This window comes from Bison bison, unplaced genomic scaffold, assembly GCF_000754665.1.
Source record: "Bison bison bison isolate TAMUID 2011002044 unplaced genomic scaffold, Bison_UMD1.0 scf7180017864519, whole genome shotgun sequence".
Classification (NCBI taxonomy): Eukaryota; Metazoa; Chordata; class Mammalia; order Artiodactyla; family Bovidae; genus Bison; species Bison bison.
Window position 1 is genome coordinate 1557324 of NW_011495072.1, and position 13027 is coordinate 1570350.

Consider the following 13027-nt stretch of genomic DNA (forward strand, 5'->3'; position numbering starts at 1 on the left):
CCTTCTCCAATGCATGAAAGTGAAAAGTGAAAGTGAAGTCGCTTAGTCGTGTCCGACTCTTAGCGACTCTATGAACTGCAGCCTACCAGGCTCCTTCATCCATGGGATTTTTCCAGGCAAGAGTGCTGGAGTGGGGTGCCATTGCCTTCTCCGATATATTTGATATATAAATACATATTATATATAATATAATAATAATATACAATTATATTATATAAATATAATATAATATATAAATTATATATTAATTAATGTTATATATATATAAATATATATATATATGATATATATCACTAAATTGGGAACCATCCAGATCTAATCTGGAGCTCCCAGTACATGGTACAGCAAGACACAAACGCATGCATCCATACTCAGGCGATGCTGGGCTGTCCCTGGAACAGCAGTCTGGACCCCCAGTTGAGAGGTTCTGGGCAGTTTGTCCCCCTCAACCTCCCATCCCTTCTCTCACTGTTGAGACTTCAGAACTCTGTTCAAAGCAGTCCTGCTTTTATTTCAAGCCACAAGTACCTTTTTGTGGAGATGCAGCTCTGGCTATTATGTTGAAGCCTTGTATGTCTATTCGTAAGTCTCAGAATGTCAGCAGATGCCTGGGAAAAGGCAGATTCCCAAGGCCCAGGAAGCTTCGTGACTTACTCCCTTTCTTGTGACTTACTCCCTTCCTTATCTGCTGGCTCCCAGGATCTTTTGCCATTTCTGCTAGTCAGCAGCTTGGCATGTAACTCCTTTCAGGGTCTCTGTTTAACAGTCAGTAGCTTTTGAAGCCTTAACAAGACTACTTCCGTTGATTTGTCCAACAATAATGAAAACATTTGAAAGATTGTGGGAAGTACCAAAATGTGACCCAGACAGACAAAAAGTCACCAAATGCTGTTGACAAATTGCGCCAATAGACTTGCCGCACATGGGGCTGCCGTAAACCTTTAAGTTGTTAAAAGATAATGTCTGTGAAGCACAGTGAACCGAAGCGCCATAAAGCGAGGTCTGCCTGTGCTCTCGGCGGAGCAGGGCAAGTGTGAGCGCCTGACATGCATGCTCCCAGCAGAGCGGAGCCAGGCCTGGTTCTGCTACTTATTTCAGCTCCTACTGTAAACAAGCGTCTTTTCACACTCTATTTACTGCCATGTTCTTTGCCTTTTTAAGCTTTCGGAAGATAATCTCACTGTTTAAAATGTCCCCAGTTGTGGCTGTGAAGTGTGCCTGGTGTCCCTCTGCGTGGAGGCTGTGGGTTTGCCCCATGGAGAGACAAGAATGCGTGTGTTACTGAGCTTTGTCCAGGCACAAGTACCTGGGTGCTGGCTGTGAGTTCAGTATCAGTGAATCAACAGTGTGTACTGATTAAGGTGTCTAAACAGAAACACCCATAGAATAGGCTTATGCATAGGCTGTTGATGAAAATGTCATGACCAGAGGTTCGCTGGCCCAGACCCTGTGTTCCCCAGTGGTTCAGTACGGGCAGGTTCAGTGTTTGCTGGGACTTTCTAGAACCTGACTACCGGGAATAATGAGACTTGGCCAGGCATGTTCCTCAGGCTGACCTTCCTAACCAGGTCTCTGGGGGAGAGTGGTGTGGGGCGGGCATATTCACCCCTGTCTCCGGGGCAGGTCATCCCAGAGGGGGACGCCCGCATCTCACTGACCTACAAGTACATGATCCATGAGGACTCGCTCAATGTGGATGACAACAACGTCCTGGAAGATGACTCTGTGGGCTATGAGTGGGCCCTGAAGAAGTGGTCGCCCTGCTCCAAGCCCTGCGGTGGAGGTGAGGGGCTTTCTCAGAGCCGGGGCCCCAGAGGAGAGGGGGATGAGCAGGAAGGGTCTCCTGGGTGAGGAGCTCCCTTCAGCCCGTGGTCTCTGCTGACTGCCTGGAGTGAGGGTTGTGCCAGCTATGAGAACACAAGCAGTGACCTCTGCCCAGGTAACAAGGGCCTAGCCCTGCCAGGGAGGTGCCAGAGGGTGGACAGGAAGGGCAGGTGCTCAGGGCTGCTGGCCAAAGGCAGCAGGGGGGCATGTGTGGGGTTGCATGACACCAGCACCCACCTGCGTCATCATGAGAAGGAGGTCTGGCCTGACAGGAGGTCACCGTGAGGGTGGTTTGGATAGATCACTGTGACATCGGGAGGCAGGCCACAGGAAGGACTGGGCCATGCTGGAGACCAGTGGAGAGGCCTCCTCTGCAGGTCACCCCTGAGTTCATTCAGAAAGGCCTTTCCTTTCTGGGGCAGGGCTATGTGCAAGGAGGTCCCACCTGCCTTGGACCTCAAACTTGGGTACGACGTAACAGATAGGAAGCTCTGATCTGCCCAGTGTGTTCGCTGCTCCTTGGGGGCTGGAGGAGATGAGAAGCAGGAGAGGACACTCAGCCTGCAGAAGCAGGTGCCCAGGACAGACCACCTTCAGATGCAAGACCACGCAGGCTCCCATACCAAGATGAGACAGGGAGTTCTCCCAGTGCTGCTGCCTAAGTGGGTGGCACCCAGCCGTCCCCTGAGCCACCCAGCCCTGGATTTTATCAGCGTGTCCTGTTGAGCCTCCCTCCTGCATTTCTCTTGGACTCATCTGCTGTTACCATCTTCCCAGTCCTGGTGGCATCCTCACTACCCGACTGGCCCCCACTTTAAACTATTAAAGGGGCAAATTAGACCATACCCTTTCCTGGTGTCATAGTTATCAGCAGATCCTTCTGCTCTTGATAAAAAAAAACCAAAATTCTCCTCATGGCCTCCAAGGTCGAAGCAACTCTCTGACGTCTCCCTCTGCCACTGGCACTCCCAACCCTCGCTCACTTGGGCCTGTCCGTGCTGGCTTAGCTGGTTTTCTGGACATGCTGCGCTTCTGCCTCGGGGCCTTTGCACAGGCCATCTCCTGCCTGGGGAGCCTCCTTCACTGCTTTCCATGAAACCAGAGCACTGGGGTGCTGTATTTCCTGGGGCACCCCCAGATGCCCAGTCTAGCTCAGGCTGTCCTGTCATATTCTGTCATGTCTAATGCACTAGGCTGAGATTTTGAGACTTACCCAGTTGACACTTGGGGCTCTATAGTCGTCTGTTTTGGAGGTTGTCCCCTGACTGTAGAATGCTGAGCAGCATCCCCAGCCTCTCCCTGTTCAGTGCTGGTGGCATCTCCTTTCCAGTTGTGACAACTAAGTGTCCCAGACATTGCCAGATGTCCCCAGGGACAAAATCTGCAGCAGCTGAGAGCTGCTACACTAGACTGGCTGAAGGAGCCTTGCAGGCTGTGTTCCATGTTTAGTGAGGTTCTCAGTGCATATTAATCCAAGGTATCGTCAATGACTAAATGCTGGGAGAAGGAATAGAACCTTCCCTCCTGCCCCAGGAAGCCACCCAGGAGGCTGCTCTCCCTGGCCTGGCACCCTCACTTGGCCTGCAGTGCTGGGCGGGCACCAGGCTGGACTTGTCCAAACTGCCCCACCCTCGCCCCATCAGCAGGACAGGGAGAGCAGGGCTGAAGTGGCCTGAGGAGCCGCCCCTCCACGCCTGCGGGAGGGCCCATGCTGTCCTGTTGAGCCCCCTCAAGCTCTCATCTTCAGGGTCCCAATTCACCAAGTATGGCTGCCGCCGGAGGCTGGACCACAAGATGGTGCACCGAGGCTTCTGCGACTCCGTCTCAAAGCCCAAAGCCATCCGCCGGACCTGCAACCCACAGGAGTGCTCCCAGCCTGTGTGAGTGCTGGGGCTCTCTGGCCCCCAACCCCACTAGAGGAGGGGGGAAGCATCCTGGGGCTTCTGTGGATGGTGGCGCAGGATCAGGTTTCTTGGTGGCTCTGGGCCCCACAGCCCTGAGATGTTTCAGAGTCTTTCTCACTCAACATGTTCTATGGAGTCTAAGGTGTTTGAGGCTGTGCAGTGGCCTCCTCCTTCAGACTTGCTAGAAGGAAACAATAATGTACATCTTTGTGACCCCGTGGACTGTAGCCCACCAAGTTCCTCTGTCCATGGATTTTCCAGGCAAGAATACTGGAGTGTATTGCCATTTCCTTCTCCAGGGGATCTTTCCAACCCAGGGATTGAACCTGCCTCTCCTGAATTGGCAGGCAGGTTCTTAACCATTAGGGCCACCTGGGATGCTAGAAATGACAATAAGTACTAATGCTCAGATGGGGAAACTGAGGCTCTGAGGGTGTCGGGCTTGCTTCTGGCCCTGTGGTAGATGTTTCCCTCACAGTTCACCCCAGGGGCTGCAGCCTTGACTCTCCAGACCCGGAATTTTGATGGGGCTGCATTTCTGGGCCCAGGTTCCTTTTGCAGGGCCCCGAGCAGGGAAGATGGTGGATAAATAGGCAGGTGGGGGCCCTTTGAGGACAGGTGCTGAGGGCGTCCATGCTGCTGCCCAGAAGGGTTGGTGAGGTCAGAGGGCAGAGTCAGGAGGCTAAGAAAGGACAAAGGCCACCCCCAAACCAGGGTTTCCCTGCAATGGGCACGCTTGGGGTTCATGGTCTGCAGGACCTCAGGCAGGGGTACAGCAAGCCTCCAGGGCACCTTCCTGACACAAGGAAGATGCGCCTGGAGGAACAGGCTGCCCTGCCCCTGTCCACCGGGGTTTCTCCAGGGGCTGACCATGTGCTGTGTGCCCTGGCAGGTGGGTCACGGGCGAGTGGGAGCCGTGCAGCCGGAGCTGTGGGCGGACAGGCATGCAGGTTCGCTCCGTGCGCTGTGTTCAGCCTCTGCACAACAACACCACCCGCTCCGTGCACACCAAGCACTGCAATGACGCTCGACCCGAGGGCCGCCGGGCCTGCAACCGTGAGCTGTGCCCTGGCCGGTGGCGGGCTGGATCCTGGTCCCAGGTGAGCAGTTCCCCGGCCCTGTGTCCTCAGCCCCGAAACCAAGCTCGGGGGGGACTGAGGTGGCCAGGGTGATCCGCCTTGGCCTGGATGCCGTTCTTGCCCTAGGCCACGTCCGTAGGTCTCAGGGCACCCATGCTTCCCTGGCTACTGTTCTGTGTGAAACTCAGAGGAATGTGTATCTTTACTCTGCAGGGCAGAGGCTCCCATGTGCTACGGGGGACTGGAACCCCAGAAGACTAGGGGCAGCCTGGGCTCCAAGATGCAAAAGGAAGCCTGGGCTTTTGTCTCTGGGGCAGAACTGTGGCTAAAAGACCAATCAGACTTGCAAGAAGGGACATGAGCAAAGGAGGGCTTAGATCTGGCTGAAAAAATAGTGAGGATAGTCTCAGGGGCTGGAGGAGAGTTTTGGGGGCAAGGCTGAGCTGATGTGAGCACTGACATCCAGCCCACATGCCTGGTGGGTCAGGGGTTGCCAAGACCAGCTTTGGGCTCAAAGGTTCCCACAGAAGTTGCTATAGTCATGGTTATGCTTTATTACAGTGAAAGTTCTGTTGTTGTTCAGTTGCTTAGTCATGTCCGACTCTTTGCAACCCCATGGACCATAGCATGCCAGGCTTCCTTGTCCATCATCAACTCCTGGAACTTGTTCAAACTCATGTCCATTGAGTCAGTGATGCCATCCAACCATCTCATCCTCTGTCGTCCCCTTCTCCTCCTGCCTTCAATCTTTCCAAACATCAAGATCTTTTCTAATGAGTCGACTCTTTGCCCCCAGTGGCCAAACTATTGGAGCTTCAGTATCAGTCCTTCTAATGAATATTCAGGGTTGATTTCCTTTAAGATTGACTGATTTGATCTCCTTGCAGTCCAAGGGACTCTCAAGAGTCTTCTCCAACACCACAGTTCAAAAGCATCAATTCTTCAGCACTCAGCCTTCTTCAAAGTCCAACTCTCACATCCATACATGACTACTGGAAAAACCATAGCCTTGACTAGAAGGACCTTTGTCGGCAAAGTAATGTCTCTTCTTTTTAATACAATGTCTAGGTTGATCATAACTTTTCTTCCAAGGAGCAAGCATCTTTTCATTTCATGGTTGCAGTCACCATCTGTAGTAACTTTGGAGTCCAAGAAAATAAAGTCTGTCACTGTTTCCATTGTTTCCCCATCTATTTGCCAAGAAGTGGTGGGACCAGAGGCCATGATCTTCATTTTTTGAATGTTGAATTTTAAGCCAGCATTTTCACTCTCCTCTTTCACTTTCATCAAGAGACTCTTGAGTTCCTCTTCACTTTCTGACATAATGGTGATGTCATCTGCATATCTGAGGTTATTGATATTTCTCCTGGCAATCTTGATTCAGCTTTTGTTTCATCTAGCCCGGCATTTCACATGATGTACTCTGCATATACGTTAAATAAGCAGAGTGACAATATACAGCCTTGACATACTCCTTTCCCAGTTAGAAACCAGTCTCTTGTTCCATGTCTGATTCTAACTGTTGCTTCTTGACCTGCATACAGGTTCCTCAGGAGGCAGGTGAGATGGCCAGGTATTCCCATCTCTTTAAGAATTTTCCACAGATTGTTGTGATCCACACAGTCAAAGGCTTTAGCATAGTCGATGAAACAGTAGATGTTTTTCTGGAACTCTGTTTCTTTTACTATGATCCAACAGATGTTTGCAATTTGATCTCTGGTTCCTCTGCCTTTTCTAAATCCAACTTCAGCATCTGGGAGTTCATGGTTCATGTACAGAGTAGAATCAGTAAAGGGAAAAAGCGCTTGGGTGAAGCATCTGGAGGAAACCAGGCACAAGCATCCAGGTGTCCAGGGTTTTCACTGGGGATCACTCATGGAAGCACAGGGTGCCTGCGTGACTGACATCCATTACTGAAGCCCTGGACCCCAGAAGGAAAGCAGATGCTCACCACAAATAATATTCTTGGTGTAAACCAACCAAACAAGTTGGTAATGCCTGATTCAGGACCTCAGGCACACAGGTATATGCTCTTACCAGACAGACCGTTCCATGAACTCGGTTCCCAGGAGTTAACCAAGGGCTAGTTCTGAAAATAGGCCTTTCTTGGGACTGGGCAGGTTCAAGAAACCCAGTCTGCTGAGTCAGCCCTTTCTCACACAGGAGGCAAGAACTTGAGAATCATCCTTTGGCTCGGCTGGGCTGAGCTGTGAGCAGAGCCAGGAGTCTGGGCATGAGGGCTTCTTCTGGCCCCTCCCAGTGTGGTGACGCCAAGGGGGCCAGAGGCTGGAGGGGACGGTGCGGGTGCTGGTGGCACAGAGCTCTGTGTCCAGGGGGAGGGAGCGTCCTCTGCTAACGCCTCCTGGACGCAGGCAGAGCTTTCCTGGTGATCTGCACTGCATAGCCGTTTCTCCGGGCCTCAACTCCTCTAGATGGAGAAGGGAAGCACTCGATGCGAGTCCAGAAGTGCCGGGCTCTATCCGGCCCTGCAGATTTGCTCTCTCCAACTCACTTGAGAGCCCAAGAGCCTGAGGCAGCTTCCAGAGGCCAGGGCAAGGCCGGGCAGACCTCTAGCTCACACTCTCCCCTCTGTCCCTCTCCACCTCCCAAGTGTCGTGGGGTCACCCACTTGGGGAGCCCTTGAAGACCTAGCCTAGCGTGGGAGGTGGGCCCTGACTGGTACTCTTTGTCCGCAGTGCTCAGTAACCTGTGGAAACGGCACCCAGGAACGGCCGGTGCTCTGCCGAACTGCGGACGACAGTTTCGGGGTGTGCCGGGAGGAGCGGCCTGAGACAGCAAGGATCTGCAGGCTTGGCCCCTGTCCCCGTAAGCCCTCTGCATGCAGCAGGTCCGGGGAGGAGGGTAGCCCAGGCAAATGCAGCTCTTCCCACAACTGGCCAAATAGAGCATCTGTGAACTTGAAGGAGAAGCCAGGGCCACCCAGGCCTGGTCTGGGGCCTTTCCCTGGCAGGAAATGAAAGGAACTGGCATTTGCCATGCTCATCTCCAGGCCAGGCCCTAGAGAAGGATGGCATGGATTCAGCCCATCGCTGCCTTCCTGGCACACCCATCGCTGCCTTCCTGGCACTCCCTTTTGGTCTGGGAGAGAAACCAGATTCATGGTGACTGCACGTCAGGGCTCAGCCCATTCCTGTCTGGGTAGGGGTTACCTGTATGAGTAGGGGGTACTCATATTAGTAGGGGTACCTTTGTGAGTATAGAGGGTACCCATGTGAGTAGGGGGTACCCGTGTGAGTAGGGGGTACCTGTGTGAGTAGGGGGTACCTGTGTGAGTAGGGTTACCTGTGTGAGTAGGGGGTATCTGTGTGAGTAAGGGGTATCTGTGTGAGTATGGCACCCTGTGAGTTGGGTTACCTGTGTGAGTAGGGGGTATCTGTGTGAGTATGGGATATCTGTGAGTAGGGTTACCTGTGTGAGTAGGGTTATCTGTGTGAGTAGGGGGTATCTGTGTGAGTAAGGGGTATCTGTGTGAGTAGGGTTACCTGTGTGAGTAGGGGGTATCTGTGTGAGTAGGGGGTATCTGTGTGAGTAGGGTTACCTGTGTGAGTAGGGGGTATCTGTGTGAGTAGGGGGTATCTGTGTGAGTAGGGCACCCTGTGAATAGGGTTACCTGTGTGAGTAGGGTTACCTGTGTGAGTAGGGGGTGTTTGTGTGAGTAGGGGGTATCTGTGTGAGTAGGGTTACCTGTGTGAGTAGGGGGTATCTGTGTGAGTAGGGGGTATCTGTGTGAGTAGGGCACCCTGTGAATAGGGTTACCTGTGTGAGTAGGGGTACCAGTGTGAGTAAGGGTACCCATGTGAGTAGAGGGTACCTGTGTGAGTACAGAGGGTGCCTAATGCCCTGAAAGGAAACCAGCCAGAACCCTGACTGCGCTGGGCGCCTTGCCAAGGACTGGACACACATTACCTCTTTGCTCCCGACAGTTCATGAGATAGACCCAGTCAGGAGTGCCTGCTACAGACCAGGGAGCTCTGGCGGTCAGGTGTGTCTGCCCCAGCCGAGGGGAGTGTAGAGCCAGGATCTCTTGTTCCCAGCACTTCTCAAGATAAGGCGGTGCTGGTGGGGCCTGCATGGGGAGTGACCCTGTGTAGCTGAGGCCCAAGATGCTTGGTGTAGGAGAGGCAGGAGTTGGGCCTGGAGGGTGACTGGTGCCCGCCTGTCCCTGGGACACCAGAGTCCATGGAGCCCTCCTGTCTGGGGTGGGGGGATTGGAGGCCCAGACCCGGTACCCTAGCAGCCACAGGTGCCTGTCTTTTCCCTCTAGGAAACACCTCTGACCCCTCCAAGAAGAGCTACGTGGTCCAGTGGCTATCCCGACCGGACCCCAACTCGCCAGTCCAGGAGACCTCGTCAAGTAACCGGCCCGTTTATAACTCTGTCTCTGCCCTCCAGTGCATGCCCTGCGCCTTGTGGAGCTTGCCGTGGGCGCCCCTCCTCTCTGTCTATGGAAAACTCCCCTGACTCTTCCTGAGCTCTGTTGGTGGAATCTGTTTCTCCGGGCATCTGTGCTCGGCTGTCTCCTTTGGAGCCACCTGGCCGGGAGGGCCAGTCCTGCAGAGGCACGGCCCGGGGCACTGGCCTCTTGTGGGGTGCCAGGACCTGGTGGTGATGGCTTTTAAAGGGGCAAAGATCTGTCGTGGTGCTGGAGGGGCCAGAGGCCCAAGTGTGAATGTGACCACTTTGTGACTGCCTCCCAGGGCCACAGCCCTCCAGGCTGGAGCTGCAGGTTGGAAGTTGAGGGGGCGCCCACCTGCCCCCTTTTAAATGCCGCCTCCCGGCGAGGGAGCCCAGAGGGGTCTCAGGCGTGCAGTTGTGCGTCACCAGCCTGGCGCCCGGCCCATGTCCAGCAGTGTGCCAGGGGCTCCCCAGCCTCCTCTGCTGCTGCTGCTGCTGCTGCCCCTGTACTCAATGTGTCCTCCTGACTCGTGTGACCGTGGCCTGCTTCCTGTGGCCTTTGTGCCCAGCTCACACAACCCTTGGCCCCCATACCTGGCCCCTCTTGGGGTTCAGGTAAAGCGGAAGAGGCAGGGAATGTGTCCCTGCGGTGGGACATCGGGACACACCGCCACTTCCATTCTCTGTCCATTTGCTCCAATGGCCTTTCTCATCGTGTGCACATGGCCCCATGCACAGGGGCGAGAAAGTGAGAGCTCAAGGCTGTCTCACGTGGATGTGGCCGCCTACCCGTGTGAACAACTACAGAATTACCTCAATTTTATTGCTTTTTTGCTTAGATAAAACTATGTAGAAGATGCCTTAAAGTTGAAAGGTAACAGAATTGGCTGCTAGCTCCAGCTTCCGAGGGGAGACATGACCCAGGCAGGAGGCAGGCAGTGCAACCTAGAGGCAGGCGGCCGGCTCACCCCCCCTTGGCCAAGGATAAGACTTCTCAGTTCAGGAGGCCTGGCTGAGTCCAGGAGTCCAGGAGGCCCAGGCCTGTGCAGGGCCCCAGGCGCGGGATCACCTCTGTGGAAAGGAGGCCCGCTGGAGGCCCTTTGGCGCTGACTGTTGTTGGAGCCCTGAGCGCCCTGCCGCTGGCACGGCCGCACACCAGGGGGTGACTGGCCTGGCCCTTGGTGTGACGAGTGCAACAGTCCAGCCGGCCACTCCCCTCCTGCCCCAGCCCTGGCCCCTCTTCGTAGCGTCCCCGCTGGACAGCGTCCAGCTCTCCCTTGGCACTAATTACTGTTATGTAAATATGCGGTGTAACACATACTAATTCTCACGACTGTTAACTTCCAACTTTGACTTAGGCGATGCGAGTGGCACGCGTGACTCTGGGAAGGTGCAATGCGGTCCTGGGCATTGTGCTCCCTGTCTATATGCACTTTGGTTCATCAGGGATATTTTATTAGTGTTTTGTATGTATCTAATGACGTATTATATAGGTTCCATTGTCGTTGCTTTTCTGGTTTTTTTATGAGACAACGTTAGTGTGTGCCAAAGTGACTGTGAAAATGACCTTTTACTCTTACTAACCGTGGAAAGACTTCCTGTCATGCATCCCACAAATAAACTCAATAAAAGTTCAGTGAAACTGGATGCTTGGGTCTGGCACACTGCTGCCTCCTTCTTTTCACCTCTGTGGCTGACGGCGCTGTAGAGCTGCAGGTGCCGTTCTGGGACATCAGTTCCTCAGTTTCTGATTCCAGTGACTTTCCTGTCCCCCTTACCCTGCTCAGCATAGATGCTGAGGGCCCCTCCCCCACCTGAGGCCTAGGCCCCCTCTCCAGGCATTTTTCAAAATATGATAGCAGCCCATGGAGACACCCCACCATGATTTTTGAACCTTTAGTGTTAACAGGCAGCTTGCAGGAACACCTCGGTTTTCTCCTTGTAGATAAGGCCTCATAGTTGGGAACAGGGCCCGTCTTTGGGATCTGAGCCTGTGGAATGGGAATCTGTGTTTAGTAGTGGAGACAATGTCCAGGTCATTGTGCCCTGAGCCACCATCAGGCCAGTGCCCTGGCTCCTGGCACAACTCAGGGGCTAGGCCAGCCTCCGGAGAGTCTAGGCTGGAGAAGGACAAGGCAGCTGTGGCTCTGAGCTCCTGGCCTGCAGCAGTCACACAAGTGTGTGCCCAGCCATGCCTACCTTGTCTCCCCCGGCCTGCCCTCAGGATCCACGGGGCCTGTGTGTCCACTCCCCTTGCTGACAAGGACCACACAGCATGTCAAGGTCCACCATGGGACCTCCCAATCTGGGCATCTCTCCTTCCCATTCCCATGAAGGAGTCCTGTTCCAGGGCGGAGGGAGTTCATGAGAAATGATGACCACCCAGCATTGTGGAGATGGGCATCAGGGCACAGGGTGCCAGGTAGCAGCCTTTGGGTGGGGGTCATAGTAGCCATGACTGAGGTCAGCCTGCCCAGAGCTCTGATCATTGAAAGACTCCCAGCTCCAGAGATAGGAGATCAAGACAACTGTGCCTGATGAGCTGTGTCCACTAAGTCTCCTTGCCCAGACAGGTCAGGAGAAATCCCTGCTGAGGGCACCCTGTCTATAGCGTTGCAGGCAGGTCACCAGCAGGACTTCTCCAATAAAACCCTGTTCACAAAACCAGGTGGAGGGACCAACGTGCCAACACGTGTGGTTGGCAGACCCCTACCCTAGACTGACGTGACACCGGCATCTCAGGATCCCCGCCTGGTTGGAGACAAGTGAGGGAGATGCTTAATGCCAGTCCTGATCTTTTGTGAAGGAGGTGGCACAGGTGACGGGAGAGGGCGTCTCTGGGGCAGGGGGGCCCAGTCCCAGCAGCATGGCCAGGCCTGCCCCATCCTTGTTGAGACCTGGCCTCTGGCCTCCCTGCCCCAGCTGATGGCCAGTGCCTGGGGGAGATGCCACACCTAGTGTTACCAAAGCCCCCTGTGTCTCCTGAGGGCAGTAGGCATGGTTTTCACGTGCCTACCTCAGTGGCTGCCAGGGAGGGTAAAGGGGCCAGGAGGGAGGAAGGGAGCAGAGGCTCTGAGCATGCTCCACCCAGCTTCAAACAGCACTGTTCTGATTTCATCTGTCTCAGATCTTGAATATTTAATGTAAAATTTTATCCAAGGTTTTAAAACCCTGAAAGCCACATTTCAGGATCGTTTTAGTTTGATTTCAGGAATTGACCCTCTGTGCAAGACCATCTGCCTTTCCCCTCCACACGTTGGCCTGTTCCTCCGTCTCAGGGTTAGGAAGACCGGGGCTTTTCCTAAACAGCCCATCTGTCCCTAGCTCTTCATGTCGTCAGCCCTTGCCCAGTCATGTTTCCTCCTTATTTCAGCCACTTAGCAGCTCAGAGTCAAGGTTGGGTCCCTCTCTGATGATATATGCCTCTGTATGTTCTTGCCTGTAGCATTGCTATTCTAACATCCACGAATTCCTTGTTTTGGACTCAGTTACTCGCATCTGTCTTATTCACATTGAACACTTACATATTCTTTGATTCTCTGTTCTAGGCTCTGGGATAAAGGGACACCCGGATACAGCTTTGGGCTCTGCCCTTTGTAGCTTTCAGGATAATGAAAGTGTCAGGCATTAGTTACCTTGCTGCTGCTGCTGCTAAGTTGCTTCAGTCGTGTGTGACTCTGTGCGACCCCATAGATGGCAGCCTACCAGGCTCCCCCGTCCCTAGGATTCTCCAGGCAAGAACACTGGAGTGGGTTGCCATTTCCTTCTCCAATGCATAAAAGTGAAAAGTGAAAGTGAAGTCGC

General features: G+C 53.8%; 1 protein-coding gene across 1 annotated transcript in view; it reads left to right on the forward strand.

The window, feature by feature from the left end:
• The window catches only part of ADAMTS2 (ADAM metallopeptidase with thrombospondin type 1 motif, 2), a gene marked incomplete at its 5' end in the record, with an annotated part of 244363 nt that overhangs the window by 228324 nt on the left and 3012 nt on the right, over positions 1-13027 (forward strand). The window contains 5 exons of the mRNA XM_010831012.1: positions 1624-1783; positions 3572-3704; positions 4621-4828; positions 7504-7633; positions 9093-9182. Of these exons, the coding sequence (XP_010829314.1) occupies positions 1624-1783; positions 3572-3704; positions 4621-4828; positions 7504-7633; positions 9093-9182 (721 nt within the window). The remainder of the gene's footprint in view (positions 1-1623; positions 1784-3571; positions 3705-4620; positions 4829-7503; positions 7634-9092; positions 9183-13027) is intronic.